Source organism: Trifolium pratense, linkage group LG2, assembly GCF_020283565.1.
Source record: "Trifolium pratense cultivar HEN17-A07 linkage group LG2, ARS_RC_1.1, whole genome shotgun sequence".
Lineage (NCBI taxonomy): Eukaryota > Viridiplantae > Streptophyta > Magnoliopsida > Fabales > Fabaceae > Trifolium > Trifolium pratense.
In genome coordinates, this window is record NC_060060.1 from 52,729,011 (window position 1) to 52,756,899 (window position 27,889).

The window sequence follows — 27,889 nt, forward strand, 5'->3', positions numbered from 1 at the left end:
AAAAAAACACTTTGAATTTTGGTCACTATTATAAGCAAAAGTTAACTACTTTTAAACTAATTAATACTACTATTCCTAATATACCGGTAATATAGTAAACTTAACTGATGTTTTTCATTAAATCAAGAAAATTAACTACACTTAACTAAATTTCTTAAACACCGCATAAACAGTTATTTTTACTTATATTTATGTCCGGAGGAAGTATAAGACACCACATAAATGTGTATATTGGAGATTGGAAATTCTCTTAGTACATTGTAGTAAGATACTAATACCTTTGTATTGAGGTTATTTATTTTTTCCACGTTATTTTTAAAGTGTTTATGTAAGTATTAGAGCAGACAACAATGGTGTTTTTGTTATTGATTTTCTTTTTTATACTTCAAAATAATCAACAGAGACCAAGAATGCAAAATGAGGTAAATGTGGAGACTAATATCACACATTTAAAATTAGGGCAATCAAAATCGCACAATTAAAAAATGCAAGAACCAAAACTACAATTTAACCTATAATATAATATACGAGTAAAGATCAGAGTTCGAACTCTGAAATTTTACTTATTCACTTTAATATTTTTTTATTTTACGAATTTAAAGTTGAAATTTTAACCCCCAAAGTACCCATAAAAACAAAACATTGATGTGGCTCTCTATTCAATTCAACTAACAATGTTAGGATTTTCAAATTGGCAAGAATAACTGATACAACTATATCCTCACCACAATTACATCGCTTCCATTTCCGTAGCTACCTTCTTCAGCCACCGTCTTCACTCCGCTTCACACCGTACTAATGGCGGTTCTGTTACCTTCCACACCAACTATACTCTCTACTCCGTTCCTAAACCGGACAACAACACATTTTCCACTTCTACCTCACTCCCACACCTTCTCACCATCCACCAAACGCTTTCTTCGCGGTTCACTTTCTGTTTCCCGCTTCGGATTTCAACCCGGGTTTTCCCCCCAACCGGATAATGCCGAATTCGTTATCAGGGAATTCTTTAACCGAGCGGAGGGTTTTCTTTACACCATTGCCGATGCCGCTGTTTTGTCTTCCGATACGGTGGTAAACACTGCCATCGCCACCGCTAAGCAGGACAAAGATTGGCTTTCATTAATTACCAATTACGTCGAGACTGTTCTCAAGGTATTGCTTTCTCCAACTTTTATTCAACTTTATTTTATTTATTTATTTTTATTTTTATTCTGTTGATTGTAAAATTGAAACCTTTATTTGAATTATCAACTTAGGCTCGGTTTGGTAAGATTAAGCTATAAACTGCTGAAAAATCAGCTGAAAACTGAAAAGCTGGTAGAATGAAATTAAAGTGTTTGACAAATGTAGTTGTCATAAAATATAAAAAGCTAGCTCAAACGACAATCGCTACTTGAAATAGCTTCCCAAAATAAGCTATAAGCTATTGGAGAAGTTTGTTACCAAACAAGCTTATAAGCTAGTCCAATAAGTTATAAGCTATATTGGACATACCAAACAGACACATGCAAAATATCATTGTAGTTATAATTTTCGTATATGTGTATCTTGTAGTTCTCTTTCTAAAATTGTTATGATTTATTTTTAAGGTGTAAATCAGATAACCAAACTACACATGTTTTTTATGGTTGATTCTATTTCTATGATCATACATTGTCAAGTAATTTTGAAGGGAGGTATTTTTCACTTTTCAGGTACTTAAGTATGGGCTTTCTACTTTGCATGTGCCGTATGCTTATGGTTTTGCAATTATAATTCTTGCAGCTCTTGTAAATGCTGCCATATTTCCGTTGGTGAGAAAACAGGTTTGTTGTTTTTGAAATGTGCTTGATTCACTTGTTTTGAAGAGCTGAAAATTATCAATATGAGTTGTGTTCTTTTGATACTTCTAAAATTATGGATAAGAAATGCTATCTTTGGTGTTACTGTTCTCAGGTAGAATATGACATGGCAATGCAATCTTTGCAACCTCAATTAGAAGCTATCCTAAAACAGTATGCTGGGGATCAGGTATTTCTTATGGCTTCTGTAAGAATTAATTTTTCCAATAAAATATATTTTATAATTGTGACGACCCAAATTCACATCGTGACCGGCGCACGAACTAACGCTAGTCTGGCAAGCTTAATGATCAAACTTAACAAATATAAGTACGTCACCAAATCAATAACTTTACAGGAAATATAGTAATCGGGTATAATTAAAATAAAATCGTTGTAAGAGAGTTGAGAGCTGGCTCCATCTCGTTGATAGCCCTTTCCTCCTAAGGGTGACCTCTCACTTAGTGGCGGCTCCATCTAAAGGATAGCCCTTTTCTCCAAATTGAGAGATGGCTCCATCTTGTTGATAGCCCTTTCCTCCTAAGTGCGACCTCGAACTTAGTGGCGGCTCCATCTAACGGATAACCCTTTTCTCCGAATTGAGAGATGGCTCCATCTCGTTGATAGCCCTTTCCTCCTAAGAGGAGTCTCTCACTTAGTGGCGGCTCCATCTAACGGATAGCCCTTTTCTCTGAATCGAAAAAAAAAACGGAACCTATTCACAACTCACATTTAAAGAGGCTTTTTAAAGAGAGAGAACATGGAACGAGACATTATAGAGAACGAAACATGGAACTTCAGTTTGTGATGATTTTAAATGAACATCAAGGACCCTATTTATACTTAAACCAAATTACCTTGACATGGAAATTACTAACTCTCATTGGACCGTAAATTCTTGTTCACTAAGTAATGAAACTACTTTTTCTTGGACAGCAAAGATTATTTTTAGCATGAGGTGTCATGATGTATTGGTTTTTGAGATGATGACAAAGAGATAATTTTGGTGTGTTCACTAATAAGCTTTCCACGTAGAAAAGTGTATGTATATCAATAGTTTAGTTAATGGCAACCGACATCAAAGTTTGGTTTTCTTTCTAATATAGAAATGAAAAACACAATATTATAGAACAAAACATATGATAAGAAATCATTTGAAAACCAACGTCTATGCCATGAAAATATATTTAATTATTAAGATGCTTATCCCTATAAAATAATATAAATATTTCCACAATTATTCCTTACTATTATTAGTAGTATTATTGTTATTTTTTAATTATATACTAATAGATTTTCAAAATTCTTGGATATTACAATAATGACCACTGGGTATTCCTTTTGACATATTTCGTGGTAATTTAAACAATGAAATCTTTTTTATTTAACATCATAAGTCCTATTCTGTGCCACTAGGCATTTGAACGAGCTCTACTATATTGTTTGATGGAGTTATGAAGCCAGTAGTCCTCCTGGTAATGCTTATTTGGATTTTGGAATGCTGAGAAATGGGATCTGGTTTAAAGTGTGTTTGAATATTGGAATGCTGAGAAATGGGATTTGGTTTCATTTGTAAATCAAATTTTGTGTTTGAAATGATAAATGATAAAAGATAAGAAATTATTTGATTTTTTTAAAATGTCATCGACTTCTTTTCTCGTGTCGCAAATCCTATTGAATATTGTAGTATTTGTCGGAAGTGATTTGAATTAATTATTTAGATCAACCATTTACCCTTATTAAATCAAGTCAAAATCATTTTTTATTTGAGGATTCCAACATATGATGTTAGCATTTTGGCTCTGTATTCTCTGGCCAAAAGATTTCTATGTTGTCTTCTTGCAGGATACAATCGCATTTGAAACTGCTCGGTTATATAAATCAACCAACATTAATCCTGTACCAGGTATCCATGACATAATTGTTAGTATTGCAAAAGGGTTGTTTAGTTATAGATATTTCCCTTGGCTTTGAGGTGTAAGACATACCTCCCTATTACACATTAGACAAAGCCTGTTATATATGTCATAGACAGGCAAGAGCTTATTATGGCTTAGGTAGGTAAATGGATCCAGCGATGAATCCACTCTAGTATAAAGCATTAATGTTGCTTTTTTAAAATTGAACTTGCTAATTCTTTTATTATTCAATCAACCTTCATTCTTCCCAGGATTCCTGCCCGTTCCCTTAACAATAGCAGTGTGGATCGGGCTATATCAAGCCTTTTCTAAGATGGCAGATGGGGTATGTTGCTTATTATGTTGATTTTCTATTTGATAGTTTACTTTGCTGTTTTTCAGGTATACATATCTTTCTATCCTCCATGGCTAATGTTATGTTTTTGTCTAATAATTTGTAAAGGGACCTCTTAGTGAAGGCTTTTTTTGGATACCTTCTCTTTCTGGTCCAACTACAGTTGCAGCTCAGCAAAATGGAAATGGTATCTCTTGGCTTTTTACTTTTGTGGTAAATATCTCACTTAGCAAGTACAATTACACATGTTAAGACTATTAAATTTGCAACCTTGTAAGAATTTTTCCTGACCAGGTCATTTACTTTCATTCTGAAATCTTATGAAATGGAATTGTGAACTCTATTCATTTGTTCATTAATAAAAGGCACATTTCTTACATTTTGTACTTTTTAGGTGCATGTTTGCTGAGAATCTGTTGTTTGATTTTGATGTATTTGTCTTTCTAATAAACTTTGAATTTTTATAGATTAAACAACTGTCGTCCCTAGCCTGCTTATGTTCTTCCGCTTCCTCCTTGAATAAGTCCTCACAATTGGAGGCCATGATTCACCTTCATTGATCTAGATAATTGTGAAAAGTTTCTATATTATCATTTTGAATTTTTGTTCACATTGTTTGTAATTTCCGGCTGATTCTGGATGGATTTATATTTTTTTCTTACATTTTTGTTTTATTTTTTCATTTCAGGATGGTCGCCCTCTCCTTGGATGGCCAGATACACTGGCTTACCTTGTGTTGCCTGTTTTGCTGGTTGTCTCTCAATACATTTCTCTCCAAATAATACCATCATCAGAGGTATTTGATGTTGCATGTACAATTAACATATAGAGGGGTAATAGGGTCAAAACTTGTAGTTTATGAAAGGAGAAATAAGACTAGTTTGACCAATAATGTTAGGACCTCTGTTAGATTATTATTATTATTATTATTATTATTATTATTATTATTATTATTATTATTATTATTATTATTATTATTATTATTATTATTATTATTATTATTATTATTATTATTATTATTATTATTATTATTATTATTATTATTATTATTATTATTATTATTATTATTATTATTATTATTATTATTATTATTATTATTATTATTATTATTATTATTATTATTATTATTATTATTATTATTATTATTATTATTATTATTATTATTATTATTATTATTATTATTATTATTATTATTATTATTATTATTATTATTATTATTATTATTATTATTATTATTATTATTATTATTATTATTATTATTATTATTATTATTATTATTATTATTATTATTATTATTATTATTATTATTATTATTATTATTATTATTATTATTATTATTATTATTATTATTATTATTATTATTATTATTATTATTATTATTATTATTATTATTATTATTATTATTATTATTATTATTATTATTATTATTATTATTATTATTATTATTATTATTATTATTATTATTATTATTATTATTATTATTATTATTATTATTATTATTATTATTATTATTATTATTATTATTATTATTATTATTATTATTATTATTATTATTATTATTATTATTATTATTATTATTATTATTATTATTATTATTATTATTATTATTATTATTATTATTATTATTATTATTATTATTATTATTATTATTATTATTATTATTATTATTATTATTATTATTATTATTATTATTATTATTATTATTATTATTATTATTATTATTATTATTATTATTATTATTATTACTAGCGGGCCAGAAAGGCGCGTTCTGCGCCTGCCTGTGTCTAACTTATGTCCAAAAAAAAACGACATGTCTTATGTTATGGTGAGTTTGTTAATAAAAGATTTTCGCTACTAAAAAAAATTTGTGACTTATGTTATGGTGAATTTGTTAATAAAAAATTTTTATTGCTAAAAAAAATAAGGGTATTGTTGGTATTATGAAAAGTCCACACCAAAAATTATTATTACATTATGTATAGAATAGAATAGATGAAGGGCAAAATTGGCAAATAAAAATCCACACGTAAAAATGGTTATGCATGCGGTTACCAATTCCTGGAATCAACCACTCATGTATGAGAGGATAAAGTTGGAAATAAAAAAAATCCACACCAAAAAAAGTTATGTATAGATTATTATATGTATAGATATAGATATGTATAGATGTATAGATATAGATGTATAGATGTATAGATATAGATGTATAGATATATGTATAGATATAGATATATGTATAGATTATTATTATTATTATTATTATTATTATTATTATTATTATTATTATTATTATTATTATTATTACTAGCGGGCCAGGCAGGCGCGTTCCGCGCCTACCTGTGTCTAACTTATGTACCCAAAAAAAAAGATACGCCTTATGTTATGGTGAGTTTGTTAATAAAAGATTTTTGTTGCTACTAAAAAAAAGCAAGGGTAATGTTGGTATTATGAAAATTCTACCCCAAAACTCATGTATTCTTTTTATATATTATAGTATAGAATAGATATAGATGAAAAAACCATAAAAAAAAAGAGAGGAAGTTAAGGGCAACTATGGAATAATTAAAAAACCATAAAGGAAGTTAAGGGCAAAATGGACCAAAAAAAATCCAGCCCAAACTCCCTTATCCCCTTTATATATTGTTATAGATATAGTATAGAATAGATATAGATGAAAAAACCATAAAAAAAAAGAGAGGAAGTTAAGGGCAACTATGGAATAATTAAAAAACCATAAAGGAAGTTAAGGGCAAAATGGACCAAAAAAAATCCAGCCCAAACTCCCTTATCCCCTTTATATATTGTTATAGATTATTATTATTATTATTATTATTATTATTATTATAGCAGTTATTGTGTAAGTTATTAATTAATAAGTAGTTATTAAGGTAGTTATGTATTGTGTGTGAATAAAAGGGAAACTGTAGGCTGTCATAGATCATTGAGAATTATTCAGTGACAAATCATATGATTTAGGCAGGGAGAGGGTTGCGTCTCTTCTCTGATGAGCATTTGCTCTGGGATTATAGGGATCATTCTCTGTAATTGTTCTTTTCATTCCAATCAATATATTTTCAATTTCTTTTAAATTTGGGTTTTTATCAAATAAGGTTGCTAAAATTGAGTAATTAGAACAATGAGGTGTCCTAGACCCTAGTTAGTTGAATATTCCTTCCGGGATATTTAAGGGGATTTTCTAGGCGAGAGAAAAGATTGATGAAGTTAGTTGTCAATCAGGCGAAAGAGATTTCTTTGAGAGTGAGCTTAGCTCCATGGAGATAATATAGAGATCCTCTATTATCTTGTACTGAACCATAAATAATATCATTATTTCCAATCCTTTGATCCATTTCTTCTATACTTTTGCTTCTTGTTGCGTTTACTTTCTGCAGGGACCATCAATTTATGCCAAAGCTCTAAGGGAAGGAGATGCGTCCTTTAGCATATCATTGTCCTTTGGGAGAAAGGTTATCATCTTCTTTGTATACCTTTTGTATCTTCTATTTCAATCCGATTATCCCATTCAATTGATAGTAACAGAATGATATTCAAAGAGTTCTTTTCTCAATTTTGTTGATCAATCTTTATTCTAGTTAGAATCATTATCTTGTTTATTCAATTCTGTGCAGTTTTAGGAATTCTTAACATATACCAAAAGAAAGGTTCCTCACATCACACACTGAATTTATTACTGATATAATCTAGTTTATATGCCATATTTAAATTCAACACTAACAAACACAAAGTTTCCCCCTAACAAGGAGTTTCCTTTTTGAACAAACACAGTTAACTGTCTACACTGCAGACACCCCATTAATGTCAAACGATAACTATCACGAATAAATACATAACTTACTCGTACATTAAAACATACTGTAACTTCTTATCTGAACCTTGTTGACTGTACAAGTGTCTGTGTTTTACCGCATAAGAGCTATAGCTATGGTTAGTCATAGATAGGTTTAAGTAGAACACTTTTGAAGCTTGTTAATTAACACTTAAAGAAAATATTTATGTTAATTTATTTTGGTGTCTGCAGATTAAAGTGCATCTTTGTCTTTACATTTTTAGTCAAATTACTTATCATTTTTCATGTCAATTTTCAGGATACTGATCCAAACGAGAAGAGTTCTCAAGAAGCCTTTGATGTCAATTTTCAAGATACTGATCCCAACGTGGAGAGTTCTAAAGTCTTAGACAATGTCCTTATGTCATTAGTGATTGGTTGTTTTGCTCTTTTAGTTCCTTCTGGTCTTACCCTTTACTGGTAAGCATAAGCAAAACCTTCCAAATTGTCCTATTTCTTTAACTGTGTTATCTATATTTACTTATTATATATGTTTAAGTTGTGCAGGTTCACAGATAATGTATTGAACACTTTACAGCAAATATGGCTTCGAAAGTTAGGAGGTGCAAAACTTCCTGAGACCAGTTCTAGATGATAATGTTAAAAATGACCCAATGCAGATTTAGAAGTCAGTATCTAAACTAAATACCACAAAAGTTGAAGAAACTATAGAAAAGTTGAAAAATTTACAATAGAGGGGCCACTGGTGACAGGTTAGTATTAACAATAACAACTACTGGAGAAGACCCAGGTGACGTGCCAAAGGATTGACCAAATTAGAAGAGTTGGAAATATGCTGTAAAATTGACCGGCCCAGTTGGCTTCTATAGGCTATGTTAGAACTTTGAAATGTGACGTCTCGTGCAATTTGAGGTCTTTGGTTATCACTGTAGTAAATTTCTACATAAATGATGATGGAATGAACGAGATTCGAGGTTTCTACAATTGCCGAGGAGGAGGAGGGGTTGGGTTGTTATAGATTTGATGTCCGATATGCAGCATCGTAGTTTGAGTTTGTATTACTACAGTATCATGGATCAATAAACTCTGGCCAAGTTATATGCTATGACTGGAACACTGTCATAATTGGAGAACGTCCATTATGCGTTTGTCTGCCCTCAAAAGTATAGGCATGTAACATGATTTTACAGTGGGCTATATAGCTTTTTTCATGATATATTTGGTTGCTCACTTACAAGTGTGTCCAAACTCTAATTTTTTATGCAAAGACAAGTTACCCCTCTATGGGATAAACAACTTATTTGCAGCTTATAGCATAAATGCTTATTATGATAAGTGTTTGTGTATAAGTTTACATAAGCTATTTGTATATGGTAAAAGCTGTTTTTACAAGCTATTTTCTTTTTTGGCAAAATTTAGCAAATATATAAGCTCAAATAATTCAGTGCAAAGTAACAATCCTAGTTTGATAAAGTGAACACATTAATTTCAAAGTAATTTCAAGAGTTTTCAAATGGTGTCGTTTTACCTTTGTATTGAGACTTTATGTTTTCGGACCGGTTCATCGGACCATGTAGCCCTTTGCTTATGGGGCCTTGCTAGGCATGCCGGACCATGAAGTTTAACAGGTCAAACCGGGTCGGCCCCTTTATATGTCCTGGGCCCTCGACATGGCCAGCCCCTTTGACGGCGTACGTTGTACCCCTCCCTAAATTATTTCTGAAACGTTGCTGTACCCCTCCCTATATTATCACCGTTTTTTTCTTTAAGGTTTAATATATTTTTTGTCCCTATAGTTTTCCGAAATTTTCATTTTAGTCCCTACAATTTTTTTCCACACATTTTACTCCCTAAAGTTTTTTCACATTTTTAAATGATTTTTTGTATTCATGTTTATAATTTTATAAGAACATCTCCAATAAATTTTTTGAATTTTTTAACATGAATGAATTATTTATGAATTTTTATGTCAAAAAGCTAAAAAATTCATATTTAATTCATCTTTTGTTAAAAAAATTTAAACTTTTCTAACAAAGATTCATATAATGTAATAAACATGACCGTATGAAAATATATTTAAAAAAATTGTAAAGAATAAAATTTAATAATATATAATATATATTAAATTAATAAATTTAAATAACTAAATTTGAAGTATCTTAATATATAAAATATATATTAAATTAATAAATTTAAATAACTAAATTTGAAGTATCTTAAATATTAATTAGATATTGATTTTATAATGATATTTTTACGATAGCTTTTATTATATAGAATGTCTTTTTATATCATTTTACGTGTAGTAGGAAGCAAACAGCAGGAAGAGATAGAGCGGGTGTAGATGCTTGTGAAAAAACGGGAGCTGAAGCATCAGGAATTGGGCAACAGGAAGACTTGGAAATTCTTTTGAAAAAGGTGGCTAACACTAATATAGGGCCTATCCACTACTATGGTGGTCATTATCGCTAGTTAATTGAACCACCAATTTCAGCAAACACTTCAATTAGTTTATCCATAAGTCATCAGCCATCTATAAATTATAAGCTATAAACTATAAGTCATCAGCTATATGTTAACTTATCAGTCTTCCGCTATTTTTGTCGAACAAAGCATAAGTGTCTAAAATATAGTTACATTTCTAATGTTAGGTTAATCATATATGTATATTTATGATGCATTGATTTTACAAATTTTCATAAAAATTCTATAAAAATTTACTCTCTTCGGACACAAATATAAGAAAAAAAACACTTCAAATTTTGGACACAAATATAAAAAAAAGTCAATTACTTTTAAACTAATTAATACTACTATTTTTAATATACCATCATTTAATCATTTTACTTTTCAAAAGTTTATGTGATTTTCAAGGCATAAATCACTTTTCAAAGGATAATATAGTAAACTTAACTCTTGCATATTAAATTTCAAAGGATAATATACTCCATCTGTCCCGAAATATAGGCAAAAAAAAAAAAAAAAAAATCACGCTTATTAAGAAACTCTAAATTTTACCAAAATAAGCAATTGAGTTGCCTAAACTACACTTATCATAATGAAAATAAAACCAACTGTCCAAGTAAATGTCACTTCCTTGGTAATGGAAAAAGAAGCTTACTTTTACTTTATGATGATAGAAGCCAAAAAGCCAAAAAGTTGGACAGTTGCTACTATGCAGTATGCACGCCAGATTAAATTGGGATACAACAATTCTTTTTTTATTATTTTTTTTAAGAAACTCAAGAGTTTATTGGGAAACTCTACAAGTAATGAATTGGAGTAGTAGTATTACTAAGGGTAATATTGTAACTTTATCATTAAAAATGATGTCTTTTGCTTATATTTTGGGACATAAAAAAGAAGTGGTTATGGTGCATAAGCTTTTTCCTTATCGACCGTGCATAAATAATAAAAATTTCTTAATGCACCCTTCAAATTGCTTTGTGCACCCCCCCAAATTGCTTAGCACACCCCCCAAATTTCTAGTGTACCCCAGATTTCTAGTGCACCCCCTAAAAATTTGGGGGTGCGCTAAGCAATCTGGGGGGTGCGCTAGAAATTTGGGTGTGCGCTAAGCAATTTTGGGTATTTATGCACGGTGCATAAACATGACTTATGCACCGTGCATAAATAAATATGGCTTATGCACCATAACTTGTGCCGTTTTTTTTGGCTATATTTCAGGACGGAGGGAGTAGTAAACTTAACTCTTGCATATTAAATTAAAAAAATTAAACGATTTTCAAATTGGCAAAAATCACTGTTGCAACTCTATCACCTCACCGCAATTGTATGTACTGTACGTGCAACTAATGGCGGCTCTGTTATCTTGCACACCAACTATACTCTCTACTCCGTTCGCAAACCGGACCACAACACATTTTCCACTTCGACCTCACTCCCACACCTTCCCACCCTCCACCAAACGCTTTCTTCGCGGTTCACTTTCCGTTGCCCGTTTCGGATTTCAACCCGGTTTTTTACCCCAACCGGATGACACCGAATTCGTTATTAGGGAATTGTATAATCGAGCGGAGGGTTTTCTTTACACAATTGCTGATGCCGCTGTTTTGTCTTCCGATACGGTGGTAAACACCGCCATCGCCTCCTCCGAGCAGAATAACGATTGGTTTTCATTAATTACCAATTACGTCGAGACTGTTCTCAAGGTATTGCTTTCTCAAGCTTTTGTTCAACTTTATTTTATTTATTTATTTTTTAATTTTATTTTTATTCTTTTGATTGTAAAATTGAAACCGTTATTTGAATTATCAACTTAGGCTCGGTTTGGTAAAATTAAGCCATAAGCTGCTGAAAAATTAGCTCAAAGTTGAAAAGCTACTAGAATGAAATGTAAGTGTTTGGCAAATGTAGCTGTTGTAAGTGTAAATTGACATAAAAGTACATAGTGGATAGTTATTATATTTTTTAAAAATGAAAATAATAAGCATAAAAATGGGATACAATATAAAAAGTTATAAGCTCAAACGACAAATGCTACTTGAAATAGCTTCCCAAAATATGCCATAAGCTATTGGAGAAGCTTGTTACCAAACACCTGTCGTTTTTATTAAACAAGCTTATAAGCTAGTCCAATAAGTTATAAGCTATATTGGACATACCAAACAGACACATGCAAAATATCATTGTAGTTATAATTTTCATATAGGTGTATCTTGTAGTTCTCTTTCTAAAATTGTTATGATTTATTTTTAAGGTGTCAATCACATAACCAAACTACACAAGGTTTTGATGGTTGATTCTATTTCTATGATCATACATTGTCAAGTAATTCTTAAGGGATGTATTTTTCACTTTTCAGATACTTAAGTATGGGCTTTCTACTTTGCATGTGCCGTATGCGTATGGTTTTGCAATTATAATGCTCGCAGTTCTTCTAAAAGCTGCCATATTTCCGTTGGCGAGAAAAAAGGTTTGTCGTTTTTGAAATGTGCTTGATTCACTTGTTTTGAAGAGCTGAAAATTATCAAATATGAGTCGTGTTCTTTTTTTTTTTTTTGGTTTTCGAGTTGTGTTCTTTTGATACTCCTAAAATTATGGATAAGAAATGCTATCTTTTGTGTTACTGTTCTCAGGTAGAATATGACATGGCAATGCAATCTTTGCAACTTAATTTAGAGGCTATCCTAAAACAGGATGCTGGGGATCAGGTAATTGTTATGGCTTCTGTAAGAATTAATTTTTTCAATAAAATATAAAATATATTTTATAATTACCACTGGGTATTCCTTTTGAGATATTTCGTGGTAATTTAAACAATGAAATCTTTTTTATTTAACATCATAAGTCCTATTCTGTGCAACTAGGCAATTGAACGAGCTCTACTATATTGTTTGATGGAGTTATGATGCCAGTAGTCCTGTTAGTGCTTGTTTGGATTTTGGAATGCTAAGAAGTGGGATCTGGTTTAAAGTGTGCTTGAATATTGGAATGCTGAGAAATGGGATTTGGTTTCATTTGTAAATCAAATTTTGTGTTGGAAATGATAAATGATAAAAGATAAGAAATTATTTGATTTTTTTACATCGCATCGACTTCTTTTCTCGTGTCGCAAATCCTATTGAATATGGTAGTATTTGTGGGAAGTGATTTGAATTAATCAAGTCAATATCATTTTTTATTTGAGGATTCCAACACATGATGTTAGCTTTTGGCTCTGTATTCTCTGGCCAATGATTTTTTTTCTTTCTTTTTTCAATTGACAAGATTTCAATGTTGTCTTCTTGCAGGATACAATTGTACTTGAAACTATTCCGTTATATGAATCAAGCAGCATTGATCCATTACTAGGTATCCATGACATGATTGTTAGTATATTGCAAAAGGGTTGTTTAGTTATAGATATTTCCTTTGGCTTTGAGGTGTAAGACTTACCTCCCTATTACACATTAGACAAAGCCTGTTATATATGTCATAGACAGGCAAGAGCTTATTATGGCTTTGGTAGGTAAATGGATCCAGCGATCAATCCACTCTAGTATAAAGCATTAATGTTGCTTTTTTTAAAATTGGACTTGCTAATTCTTTTATTAATGAACCTTCATTCTTCCCAGGATGTCTGCTCGTTCTCTTAAAAATACCAGTGTGGATCGGGCTATATCAAGCCTTTTCTAAGATGGCAGATGGGGTATGTTGCTTATTATGTTGATTTTCTATTTGATAGTTTACTTAGCTGTTTTTCAGGTATACATATCTTTCTATCCTCCATGGCTAATGTTATGTTTTTGTCTAATAATTTGTAAAGGGACATCTAAGTGAAGGCTTCTTTTGGATACCTTCTCTTTCTGGTCCAACTACAATTGCAGCTCAGCAAAATGGAAATGGTATCTCTTGGCTTTTTCCATTTGTGGTAAATATCTTACTTAGCAAGTACAATTACACATGTTGAGACTCTATTAAATTTGCAACCTTGTAAGAATTATTTTCTGACCAGGTCATTTACTTTCATTCTGAAATCATATGTGAAATGGAATTGTGAACTCTATTTATTTGTTCATTAATAAGAGGCAGATTTCTTACAATTTGTACTTTTTAGGTGCATGTTTGCTAAGAACCAGTTGTTTGATTTTTATGTATTTTTCTTTCCAATAAACTTTGGATTTTTCAAGATTAAACAAGTGCCATCCTTGGCCTGCTTATGTTCTTCCGCTTCCTCCTTGAATAAGTCCTTACAATTGGAGGCCTATTACTAACATGATTCACCTTTATTGATCTAGATAATTGTGAAAAGTTTCCATATTATCATTTTGATTTTTTGTTCACATTGTTTGTAATTTCTGGCAGATTCCGGATGGATTTAAATTTCGGGTTTGTTTTTATGCTTTTTGTTTTATTTTTTCATTTCAGGATGGTCACCCTCTCCTTGGATGGCCAGATACACTGGCTTACCTTGTGTTGCCTGTTTTGCTGGTTGTCTTTCAATACATTTCTCTCCAAATAATACCATCATCAGAGGTATTTGATGTGCATGTAGAATTAACATAGAGAGGGGTAATAGGGTCAAAACTTGGAGTTTATGAAAGGAGAAATAAGACAAGTTTTACCAATGAGGTGGCTAAAATTGAGTAATCAGAACGATGAGGTGTCCTCGTTAGTGGAATATTCCTTCTGGGATATTTAAGGGGATTTTCTAGGAGAGAGAAAGGATGATGAAATTAGTATTCAATCCGGCCAAAGAGATTTATTTGAGAGTGAGCTTAGCTCCATGGAGATAATATAGAGATCCTCTATTATCTTGTACTGAACCATAAACAATATCATTATTTCCATTTCTTCTTTACTTTTGCTTCTTGATGCAGGGACCATTAGCTTACTTTCGGCGGGGACTATCACTTTATGCCATAGTTGCAAGGGGAGAAGAAGAAGATTCGTCCTTTAGCACATCCTTGACCTTTGGGAGAAAGGTTATCATCTTTTTTGTATACCTTTTGTATCTTCTATTTCAATCCTATATCCCATTCAATTGATAGTAACAGAAAGATATTCAAAGAGTTCTTCTTTTCTCAATTTTGTTGATCAATCTTTATTCTAGTTAGAATCATTCTCTTGTTTATTCAATTCTGCCCAGTTTTAGGAATTCTTAACATATACCAAAAGAAAGGTTCCTCACATCACACACTGAATTTATTACTGATATAATCTAGTTTATAGGCCATATTTGAATTCAACACTAACAAACACAAAGTGTCCCCCTAACAAGGAGTTTCCTTTTTGAACAAACACAGTTAACTGCCTACACTGCATACACCCTATTAATGCCAAACAATAACTATCAGCACATTAAAACATAACTTACTTGTACATAAAAACATACTGTAACTTCTTATCTGAACCTTGTTGACTGTACAAGTGTCTGTTTTACCGCATAAGAGCTATAGCTATAGCTATGGTTAGTCATAGATAGGTTTGAGTAGATCACTTTTGAAACTTGTTAATTAACACTTAAAGAAAATATTTATGTTAATTTATTTTGGTGTCTGCAGATTAAAGTGCATCTTTGTCTTTACATTTTTAGTCAAATTACTTATCATTTTTCATGTCAATTTTCAGGATACTGATCCAAACGTGAAGATTTCTCAAGAAGCCTTTGATGTCAATTTTCAAGATACTGATCCCAACGTGGAGAGTTCTAAAGTCTTAGACAATGTCCTTATGTCATTAGTGATTGGTTGTTTTGCTCTTTTAGTTCCTTCTGGTCTTTCCCTTTACTGGTAAGCATAAGCAAAACCTTCCAAATTGTCCTATTTCTTTAACTGTGTTATATATATTTACTAATTATATATGTTTAAGTTGTGCAGGTTCACAGATAATGTATTGAACACTTTACAGCAAATATGGCTTCGAAAGTTAGGAGGTGCAACAATTCCTGAGACCAGTTCTAGATGATAATGTTAAAAATGACCCAATTCAGATTTAGAAGTCAGTATCTAAACTAAATACCACAAAAGTAGAAGAAACTTGAAAAGTTGAAAAATTTACAATTGAGGGGCCACTGGTGACAGGTTAGTATTAACAATAACAACTACCGGAGAAGACCCAGGTGACGTGCCAAAGGATTGACCAAATTAGAAGAGTTGGAAATATGCTGTAATATTGACCGGCCCAGTTGGCTTTTATAGGCTATGTTAGAACTTTGAAATGTGACGTCCCGTGCAATTTGAGGTCTTTGGTTATCACTGTAGTTAAGTTCTACATAAATGATGATGGAATGAACGAGATTCGAGGTTTCTACAATTGCCGAGGAGGAGGAGGGGTTTGGTTGTTATAGATTTGATGTCTGATACGCAGCATCGTAGTTTGAGTTTGTATTACTACAGTATCATGGATCAGTAAACTCTGGCCAAGTTATATGCTATGACTGGAACACCTTCAAAAGTATAGGCATGTAATCGGATTTTACAGTGGGCTACATAGCATTTTTCTTTATATATGGTTGCTCACTTACAAGTGTGTCCAAACTCTAATTTTTTAAGCGAAGATGAGTTACCTTCTATGTGATAAACAACTTATTTGCAGCTTATAGCATAAACGCTTATTATGATAACTACTAGTGTGTATAAGCTTACATAAGCTATTTGTATATGGTAAAGTGAACACATTAGTATGGTATTCCGAAACTGTTTACGTGATATTCTTATATTTTTGAAGTCACACACAATCTTTACTTACTAATACACTACTAATAGTACAGCACAGGAAAAAGGACAATAATGATATGGTTTGATTATGACGATTCATTAAAACGGATGATTGAGAGTGTTTATTGGGAGGATGGTGGAGGAGTTACAGTGTGCTAGCTAGAACTAGGTGTTATTAATAGTAGTTTATTTCACAACTTAGAATGAAAATCAATTTTTACATTGCAATTCTCTCACTTTTTATTTTATCACACTTGTGCTTTGAAATTGAGGATATTTTTCAGCTTTGTAAAGAAAACAATATTGCATTACATTTTAAAACAATAACGTTTACTTCGATATTTAAAATTTGTTATTATATTAACGTAGAAAATTTATTTAAAATAAAATATTTAAAAATTTGTTATATAATATTTTTAAAATATAAGTGAAACTATTATGTTTTTTTTACAAAGAAACTATTGTGTTATTCCTTGTAAAATTTATTTATCCAATTTTTTATGCTTCAGTGAAAATAGGAATCCAATTTTTTTAGATTCCTATTTTTATGCGGTTTCTTATTTTTCCCATATTCTTTCTATAATTTTTTTTACTGACTAATCTTTTTATTATTTTATTTTATGTGTGTGTGTCTATATATATATATATATATATATATATATATATATATATATTATTTTTTATTATTTTTTATGTGAAATTACAATGAATGATACAAAATTTGCAACGTGGTTAAACATAATAAGGGTAAATTTGGTGCTAATCGATTTTATTATATTAGAAGTAGAAAGTAGATAAATACAAACATTTTCTATAAAATTCATGGTTAAAAAGATCATGGGAGCCGAAGTGACTTGGTTTAGCGATAAGGGCTAAACTATTATAATATGATGAATTAAGGTTCGAATTTTGACAAAAAAAAAAAGTATGGATATTTATTGTTCGATACACTTCAAATAAAATTTTATCCAATCAAAAACAATTTAAACAAGAAATAAAAATTATGAGAAGTTGAACTTACCTGATCAGGATTGACATAGTTGGAAGTGATCCTTTGCATTGCGGTTGTTCTGAAAGGGGAAAGTTGTACTTGCAGATACTCTGGCGCTAAAGTTTAGTCCCTAAGAACATTTATACATGTGTTTTATGCATCAGAAGGATATACTCTCCGGTGCGGAACTAATGTAATAACATTAATGTAGAACATATAAGTCTTCGCCATTAATGTCTGTAACCAAGGTAAATCACCTGAGAACTCTAAAAGTACAAAAAGAAAAAATTATTTAATAAAAGGCCTCATATTCCACTATTTTCAAAATTAATATTGCCTAAATAAAGATTAATTCAATTGATTTTATTGTCAATTAAAAAAAAACTATTTTGTACATGAAAAACAATTTTTAAACCAATATTTATTAATTTTACTAAAATACTATTATGTGTTATTATATATAAAAGTACCTCATTTTTTGTGTGAATAAATATTATTCATCTTTAAATTTACCTTAGGCTTATATATGTGTTGGGTCAATCCTATAGTGGTGTGATTAAGTGAGTTTTTTTTACATTTTGTCAGGACTTGAATCTTAGACCTCCAACTGCTCTATCCTTTAAACAAGAAATAAAAATTATGAGAAGTTGAACTTACCTGACCAGGATTGACGTAGTTGAAAGTGATCCTCTGTATTGCGTTTGTTCTGAAAGGGGAAAGTTGTACTTGCAGATACTCTGGCACTAAAGTTTAGTCCCTAAGAACATTTATCATGTGTTTTATGCATGAGAAGGATATATACTCTCCAGCGCGGAATTAATGTAATAACATTAACGTGAGAACATATAAGTCTTCGCCATTAATGTTTTTCACCAAGGTAAATCACCTAAGAACTCTAAAAGTACAAAAAGATAAAATTATTTAATAAAAGGCCTCATATTCCACTATTTTCAAAATTAATATTGCCTAAATAAAGATTAATTCAATTGATTTTATTGTCAATTAAAAAAAAAACTATTTTGATTATTTTGTATTCTAAAGTACATGAAAAACAATTTTTAAACCAATATTTATTAATTTTACTAAAATACTATTATGTGCTATTATATATAAAAGTACCTCATTTTTTGTGTGAATAAATATTATTCATCTTTAAATTTACCTTAGGCCTATATATGTGTTGGGTCAATCCTATAGTGCTGTGAATAAGTGAGTTTTTTTTTACATTTTGTCATAGGACTTGAACCTTAGACCTCCAACTGCTCTATCCTTTAATTCAACTAGTTCATCTGGTCTTAGTCACCCATTGAAATACAATATATGAGTATATCGGTGGGAAAAATAAATAATAATCATTACAATATTGATCATATTTTAAAAGGACAAATAATTTGAGACATATAGACATTGAAAAAAAATAAACACACTTATATAGTTAATATTTGCTTATATTTGAGAGCAAAAATTGTGAATACTTTTGATTTTGATTATAAATAAGACCACAATACAACAACACTACAGATACACGAAGCACCAAAAAAGTTGCTAAGACATTGATCAGCATATAATAGTATGTTTGGCCATTTCTTTCATAAAAACCAAAATTGATTGCTTGTTCAACAATTTTCTGTTTTGTTGGCAAAGGCCCTTTCATTCATTTTATCTTGCTTTCTTGATTAATTTAAACAAGCAAATGAATTTGTGATTATATCTTTTGTAACGCCATTTAATTTCTGATATACTCGAAGTTGATGGAAAGGTCTACTCTGACACCCTCAATCGTACTATATGATTATAAATATTCTCAAATTTAAGCGTAGTTGATCATGATTCCCAATAACAAGATAGTTGTCAAAAATTATGTGCCTGTTTGTTTTGCCTTTTTTTTTAAAAAAATAGATTTTATAGTGTTATATAATTTTGTGTAAAAAAAATTTACAAAGAAACTTTTATAAAAGCTTCAAATGAAAATTTGGTTTGAATAGTTATTTTTGAAATGTTATTTTAGATATTTTATCATTTTATTGAATTTTTTTTGGATACCAAAATTTCAAAAAATTACTTAATTTTGAAGCTATTTCAAATAGATTTTCATAAAAATCATTTTTGAAATACAACGTTTTGAAAAAATTGCGATTTTGACTATTTTTTAATATTCAATAATGTATGTTTATATTATATGATGTCAAAATTAATGTTTCAATAATGTAATATTTTGAAAAACGATTTTACAAAATCTATTTTCAAAAAAAAAAAAAAAAATTAATTAATTAAAAGCTGGAACAAAGAGGCTCTATAACTAATCTTCACCAAGTTTTCATGTAATTTGTGTACACGGCTCAACCACTTCGATTTATATTTTGAAATGTGCTCCTTAATTCAGGGACAATCCTAAAGCTAGCATTCATCATTCAACTCTTAATATTTCTCTAACTTGTTTTCATAAACCAAAAAGTTTAATACAGTATTTATTTTTGGGTTACCATGTCATAGTTATGAAGTTTCCACCGTCGTTAGTAATAACTAATCTGCAACGAAAAACATATGAGGAATATAAGGTGAATTCTTTCTTTTCAGATGAATTTTTTTCATACACAAGTAGCCAGTAATCAAACATCTAATGAACTGCTTAAGAGTGCTAAGAACATTATCATTGGACCAATTCTTAAGTTAAATATGACATGACATATGTAGTTATTGTTTAACTTGAAGCATGCATGCATGCATATACATCATATGCTATATGCATATTTTGTAGCTAGATTTTTTTTTTGACAGTAAAAGGCTTATCTCATTTCATTCATAATAATATCGTAAATACATGTAGGAATATCGATAAAATTATGGAAACTAGCTAACGATGTAGCCGCCCCGGCAAGCCTATGAGCAACTTCATTTGCTTGTCTCCGGATGAACTTAACATGAGAGTTCACAAGAGTAGAAGCTAAAATAGTTCTACAATCACCTAAGATAGCTCCAAGATCAGAAAAATAGGTTTTTTTGCTATAAAGACTATCTACTACGTTTGCAATCCATCTCAAAGTCTATGTCGTGTAATTGTAGGTCCACCGCCCATTTTAAAGCCTGTAACAAACCAATGGCTTCTCCATGCTCCACATCAAGAATAGGCTCAACCCATTGTGTTCTGGCAGCCACAAACCTTCCATGGTCATCCCTTATACACATACCAATACCCACTTTGTTATGAGTAAGGGAAAAAGAAGCATCTACATTGCACTTGTACCTTCCATGACTTGGCTTGACCCAAATCATCTTCTGCGGGACTGTCTGAACAGTGTTGGTTAGAGAGCGGATCTGTTGTGCATCGCGCCAGCTTGTTATTAAATGTCTAGCTCGTTCTACCACAGTTTGGTCGGAGTCGGTGATATTATCCCATACTTGATTATTTCTGCGCTTCCATATACTCCACACCATCACACTAAAGAATTCTTGCTGATCTTTGTCTAGCCTGTGCAAAACTGAGAACAGATTATCATCAATATTATTATTAGTATTCAAACCTGCATTTACATGATTCCATAGCCCTGCTCGCTGCCAACAACGCCTACTTGTCATACACATAAACAGCACATGCAAGATGTCTTCTTCTGCGTCGTTACAAATAGCACATTGCACCGGATAGATAACAATCATTTAGATAAAAAGATATATGTGGTAGCTTAGTGATATTGTGTGTTTGTGTATTTATGAAATGGAAGATTTGTTTGTGACGCTTTTGCCAACAAATAATAGCGTGAGGAATGAAAGGTAGAAGTTGTACATGACTTTGTTAGTAAGAAAGTGACCCTATACGCACATGCTATTATTATTGATTTCTTCAACGTGTGGGTGAGTCTTTGCAATTGCACATGATATATGCATTACCTTTTCCAACATTGAGGGACGAATTAATCAATTTTATTTATAATAAATTAAAAAACAAAAGAAATTATTTCACCAAAAAAAAAAGAACAAGGAACTTAACGTTCAATTATGGAAGCAAAAATGATTAATACTTACTCCACACTAGGGGTGATCGTATCCGAACCAATCCAAAAGTAAAACCGCAAATCGAACCAAACCAAACCGAAAACCGCAAAAACCGCATTTGGTTTGGATGTATTTGGATGGCTTTCTTACTGAACCGCAAACCGCAAAACCGCAAACCGCAAAAACCGCGGATAACCGCAAAAACCGCATTAAGTTACTATTATATATTTATATTCCAATATCGTAAAAGAAAATATATTTATATTCCAATATACATGCCCAATTACCAAGTCAGTCGACCAAATTAATCGAACTTCAAGTTGTTTTTATTTTTTGTACTGAAATTTTATTTTGGTGTTGTAATGTTATTTTAAATAAACAAATTTTATCGGTACCGTGATGTTATTTTGAAAATTCAATTTTTTTATATATTTAAAATTGTAAGTTACTATAATGTTATTTTGGATAAATAATTTTTGTTGGTACTACAATGTTATTTTGGAACTTCAATTTTTTATTTTTTTTTATGCTTAAAATTGTTCGGTACAATCGTTATGTTTTAAACCGCACCAACCGAACCGATCCAAACCGCATTGGTTTGGTTTGGTTTGGATGACTTTTTAAAAATCAACCGAACCAAACCGAACCAAACCGAACCGCATGCATTTTTATCTCGCGGTTAGGATGACTTTTATGCTCAAAACCGAACCAAACCGCACCGCGATCACCCCTACTCCACACCACATGATGGGGTGATGGGGATGGATGTGTACGTACATATTGTACAAGCAAGAGTTAATTAAAAACATAGAGTTTGTGAAATATATAAGAGGAAATTACACTATTAATAATGCTACTAAATTCAGAGTCGTATTATTTATTTTTTTTTGAACACAGAGTCGTATTATTTGAAACTATCACTGCTGGAGCTGTCAATTTAGGGGGTCAACGAAATTTGGGCCAAGCCTCAATATCAAGGGGTCTAAATATGATAAATATAAATATGTACTATATTATATAGACCCCAAAAAGACTAAGCCCTCTCAGATAAAATATAGGCCCCTCAGATAAAAAGGTTTTTGATTTTTTCGGAAAAAAAGTTTTCGATATTTTTCCGGAAAAAAGTTTTCGATTTTTTTGGGGAAAAAAAGTTTTGAATTTAGATAAAAACAATTTTGGAGTTTTTTCAGAAAAAAGTTCCGATATTTTTATGGGAAAAAAAGTTTCAGATTTTTCCAGAACAAAAGTTTCCGGTCTTTTTTTGGAAATTATTTTCAATTTTTTCTCCGAAAAATGTTTTCAGGGAAAAAAGTTTACGATCTTTTTTCGGAAAAAGGTTTCTGATTTTTTTCGGAAAAAAGTTTCTGATATTTTTTCGGAAAAAAATTCTGATTTTTTCTCGGAAAATATTTTCTGATATTTTCGGGGAATTTTTTTTTTTATTTTAGATAAAAAACAATTCCGGATTTTTTTCGGAAAAATTTCCGATATTTTTTTCGGATAAAAGGTTTCCAATTTTTCCGGAAAAAAAATTCCGATCTTTTTTTGGGAAAAAATTTCGATTTTTTCTCGGAAAAAAGTTTTGATTTCAGATAAAAAAATTTCCTGAGTTTTTTCCGGAAAAAGTTTCCAATCTTTTTTCGGGCAAAAAGTTTAGATTTTTTTCGACAAAAAGTTCCTGATTTTGTCAGAGAATAAAGTTTCGATTTTAGGTAAAAATAATTCTGGAGTTTTTTTCGAAAAAATATTTTCGATCTTTTTTCGGGAAAAAATGTACGATATTGTTGTCGGAAAAAAGTTTCAGATTTTTACCGTGAAAAAAGTTATAATATTTTCGTCCGAAAAAAGTTTCAATTTTTTTTGCGAATTTTTTTTAAAAAAAAAATTCCAAAACAATTTTCCAACAATAAATTTTTAAAATTCTTTCAAAACAAGTTATTCTTGAGTATATGTTAGACACAATAATAAGGCCCCACAAGGGAGCCAATAATTTAAAAAAATATAATAGGGCTGGGCCTAAACTAATAAATATAAAAAAAATTAAAATGGGGTCTGATATTTTGGGGCTCATTAGGGGAAATATTTCTCATCCCACCTACCCACTTTCTCACCCATCCCCTGGAAATTCCATTTTTGCCCTTGGTCAAAAAATTCGGGACGCGTTTTCCGAATTTTTTTAGTTCAAATTTGGAAAAAATTCGGAAAACACATTCCGAAGTTGTTTTTAAAGGCAAAAAAAATTTGGAAAACGTGTTCCGAATTTTTTGACCAAGGACAAAAATGGAATTTCCAGGGGGTGGGTGAGAAAGTGGGTAGTGGGATGAGAAATTTTCCATTAGGGGGCCTAATAATGAGACCTCTAAATTGAGGTCTGTTTGAAAACTCTAATCACTACTACCCGTTTTGAATGCTTAAAAAAAAAACCCGTTTTGAATGTGACTAAAAAGTCACACAGTTAAGGTGTAAGTCTCTAATTCAATTAATAGTGTTGAGGAGTCTTAACGCTTCTCCTGTATCAACTTCAAAAAAGAGTAAGATTCACTATATATATTTTAGCTATAGGACAAACTAATCTTGGTCATCTCGAATTAAACACACCTATTCCCACTTTGTTACGTGATCTCAAGAATGAAGCATCCACATTACTTACTTTAAGCTTCATGTAACTGGGTTTTGCCAAACAGTATTTTGTATGTGAAACTCGAATAACATTAACTTGAGTAGATCAGTGATGCTCTATATCCAAAATGTTATCCATACATACAATGTCTATAAGCACTTTGAACTAAGTAAATTTTGTTCTTTTTCAAACCTCTAGATCACTTTGTCTCTCTGAATAACATTAATAAGTGTATTTAATTATGATTTTTGCAGTTATAGTGATGTCAACAAGACCATGAATAAATACAATATCCCACTGTTTGGTATCTTGCTGAAGTGCATCTGCAACTGTTAGCTGGTGCATGTTCATAATCATATATAAGAATTGGCCTAGGAATGGTTGTGCCATCATGGGGTGTCAAAAGTTCTCAAAAAACTTAGGTGCATTTTGACTTAAATATCTTCTCGTGGTCAAGAGACTTAATTTGATAAGTGTTTCTCAAGGTGTAATCAATTCCCTTTGCCCAACCCTAGAGTTATACCAAGAGACAACCCCTCTTATTTCTCTCTAAAACCCAAGCCTTCTGTCGGCACAAATCCTAATTGATTCCCTACATCTCTACTCTCTTAATTTTTCTATGAATAAATTAACCTCTATTTATAGAAAAATATATACCTAAATCCTATAAACAAATCTGTTTTAAAATAAAACAAATCCAAGTCAGAGTGCCCTCCAAGAAAAGATTTTTCCCAAAAAAACAACAAAACAGCACATGCGGTCAATACGCGCTACGCCTAGGCGCCAGCTCCCACGCCTAGGCGTGAGCAGGCAGAACCTCCCAAAAAAATGATTTTCTGACTTCTTGGGACCGAGCTTTCAAGGCATACTCAACAATTCTCTATCTTGCCTTTAAATTGATGGTGATCCCATCAACCACCGTGATGATCTCCATCCTCCTTGAACTCTCTCATTCAAGATCACCGGCCAAGTCTAAGTCCCACTTGAACCTTGACTTAGGTACCACCCTCCACCTGCTTCCCACAAGTTGTTCTTCCCCTTCATCCCTCGGAATGCCTTCCGCCATCATGAAGATCTTCCCTCCCACTACCATAGGATGTTTGGTAGCACTCACAAGATTCACCGCACCCTCTTCAGATTCCGGAGTGATCAAGTCTGTACCTCCCTGAAGAAACGTTTGTTCACTATCATCGGCGTTTTAGATAGCCCAACAAGCTTCACCACCCTTTGACCCCAGGAATGTCTTCCGTCCTCTCGAAGTATTGCTTGGCTCCAAACCAACCCTGAAATTTTAGGCGGTTCCACAAGCTGCAACATCAAACTCTCCTTGTATCCAACTACCTTCAGCAGTCTCACAAGTTTGTTGAAGCAAAATCCTTTTTGATATGTGTTTTAATGACAACAAACCTTATGGAATAAATGTTAAGTTTAATGAATGGTGATCTACTAATGGTTGCACTTGAGTTTTTGTTCAAAGACAGATAATGACAAAAGTGGACGAGCTAGAGGCCACTCACATCAACAAGTGCATTTTATATACTCAAACAATGAAAGAACTAGAGTATCATCAGATAATTACAACAGTAGTATCACAAGCTTCATGAAGATTTTTAAAGACTGTTGTTTGAATCATACGAGGATTCATTGAAGGTTCAAGCAATAAAGTGAACTTCATGGTTAATAGTCTTCATCTTCACCACAAGGTTTACAATGAGAATTAAATATTCAAGGAAGATTAAGAGGACCGTAGTTGAAGAATCAAGATGGAAAAACCTGCATCACAAGCTACAAAAGAGTATGTTCGATGTTGTGTGACAAAACTTACATTGAGTTTGTACTACATGCTTTGAAGAATTACAATTTCAATTAATGTCAAAAGGAATGATGCATGTACGAAAGATCGTGAAAAGTTACTCAAAGTATCATCCTACCAAAGCTTGTCAAGATGACAATGTTTGAGAATGATCTTCCATGAGGTTTTCAAAGGAGCTTATGCACAATGCATAAAAGTTCTAATCATTCTCAATGATGAGTACACTCACGCCTCCACTAAATAATCTTAAAGATACTCATTGAACAAGCAACGATGTGTGCAAAACATCAAAGAGGAATTGTGGGAAGTTTGCAACAACAAAAGAATTCAAAGTTGATTGACCAAAGAAGATATTATCTTCTCATAAAGAAAAGAAATATTATCAACTCTTATGAAACAATGTTCTCATTATAAACATGTTTATTTTCCTCAAGAGCATTCATATCAGTTCAGCACAATTACAAGAATCAACTTTGAAGAAGAAATCATTTCAAAGGTTGAATTATTTATGTCAGAAAAACGTTCTCACGACATTCTCCCAAGTTTGCGTGTTCAAGGATAATCATTTTTCATAAGTCAACTTGGTATAAGACAAGAATGAAATTTTATATGAGAATTATTTCAATGATCATAACAGTGGCATAAATCATTTAAGGCAACGAATGAATTATGACTAGAGAACATTCTCTTGTTGTCATATTCAAGGAGTTACATGAACACATCTTTTGCCAAATGCTTTATGTTCTCTGTTGGGTTTTTGTATGTTGGCTACATTTTGCAAAAACATATTTTAGCCAAGTGTTGAGACATATGTGCAGACCCCAAGTGTTGTGACAAATGTTGGTACACTTTGGAACAACACCTGTCTGTGTATCTGTGCGCGCCAGCTAGCGGTTATTATTTTCTACTCAATCTTTTGAAGATTTGATTGAAGAATTGTTTCAAGGTTTCTTACAGAGGAAGGCGCACGTGTTTAATGTGTTTCAGGAGGCAGCCAAACCCTAGTTATATTTTCTAAAGGAATTATATATTTGGAAAATATATTTTTGTGTTTCAAAAATAGAACTATTATTTTCAAAAATATATCACTGCTGCCGCAATTCAAGAAGCCCTAATTTTGTCTTGAAGCCCAAGTCGTTCTACTACTATAAATACGAAGGCAAGCATATGGTTTCAAGTATCTAAAATCGTGTTCTTACAAAGCGTGTGTTTAGAGATTTTAGAGTGTTAATTGTGAGCCTTTCTTGTGTCTCATTGATGCAAGCTTAGGACCTGAGTGTTATTGAGTTGTAAGTGTGAACTTCTCCTAAGCTTTGAAGTACGGAGATTGTTCTAGTGTGTTGTGTGGTTTGCTCGCAAGCTTTTAAGCAAGAGTGAATCCTAGTTTCTTAGGAGTGTGTCTCCACCTGTTGTAATCGTTGAAGTTTATA

The 27,889-nt window shown here is 31.4% G+C and overlaps 2 protein-coding genes across 2 annotated transcripts; both read left to right on the top strand.

The window, feature by feature from the left end:
* Positions 1-657: 657 nt before the first annotated feature.
* On the top strand, positions 658-9,114 carry LOC123907667 (ALBINO3-like protein 1, chloroplastic). The gene is made up of 10 exons (XM_045958023.1): positions 658-1,155; positions 1,698-1,808; positions 1,939-2,013; positions 3,669-3,729; positions 3,994-4,067; positions 4,185-4,289; positions 4,765-4,872; positions 7,469-7,543; positions 8,183-8,343; positions 8,431-9,114. Exons 1-10 carry the CDS (start codon positions 799-801, stop codon positions 8,516-8,518), a joined length of 1,215 nt encoding a protein of 404 aa, XP_045813979.1. The 5' UTR covers positions 658-798; the 3' UTR covers positions 8,519-9,114.
* A 2,484-nt stretch (positions 9,115-11,598) lies between these two features.
* Positions 11,599-17,065, top strand: LOC123907666 (ALBINO3-like protein 1, chloroplastic). Its single transcript, XM_045958022.1, has 10 exons — positions 11,599-12,056; positions 12,710-12,820; positions 12,984-13,058; positions 13,638-13,698; positions 13,962-14,035; positions 14,153-14,257; positions 14,755-14,862; positions 15,207-15,311; positions 15,958-16,118; positions 16,206-17,065. The coding sequence occupies exons 1-10, from the start codon at positions 11,700-11,702 to the stop codon at positions 16,291-16,293; spliced, it is 1,245 nt and encodes a 414-aa protein (XP_045813978.1). The 5' UTR covers positions 11,599-11,699; the 3' UTR covers positions 16,294-17,065.
* The last annotated feature ends 10,824 nt before the right edge of the window (positions 17,066-27,889 follow it).

What these genes read in the sequence shown, in the direction of transcription:
- LOC123907666 (XM_045958022.1), top strand. Translation starts at nt 11,700, where the DNA reads ATGGCGGCTCTGTTATCTTGCACACCAACTATACTCTCTACTCCGTTC. An exon ending in CAGCATTGATCCATTACTAG is followed by an intron (nt 13,699 to 13,961) that starts GTATCCATGACA and finishes CATTCTTCCCAG; the next exon opens with GATGTCTGCTCGTTCTCTTA. An exon ending in AAATAATACCATCATCAGAG is followed by an intron (nt 14,863 to 15,206) that starts GTATTTGATGTG and finishes TTCTTGATGCAG; the next exon opens with GGACCATTAGCTTACTTTCG.
- LOC123907667 (XM_045958023.1), top strand. Translation starts at nt 799, where the DNA reads ATGGCGGTTCTGTTACCTTCCACACCAACTATACTCTCTACTCCGTTC. An exon ending in CATTGTCCTTTGGGAGAAAG is followed by an intron (nt 7,544 to 8,182) that starts GTTATCATCTTC and finishes GTCAATTTTCAG; the next exon opens with GATACTGATCCAAACGAGAA. An exon ending in TCTGGTCTTACCCTTTACTG is followed by an intron (nt 8,344 to 8,430) that starts GTAAGCATAAGC and finishes TAAGTTGTGCAG; the next exon opens with GTTCACAGATAATGTATTGA.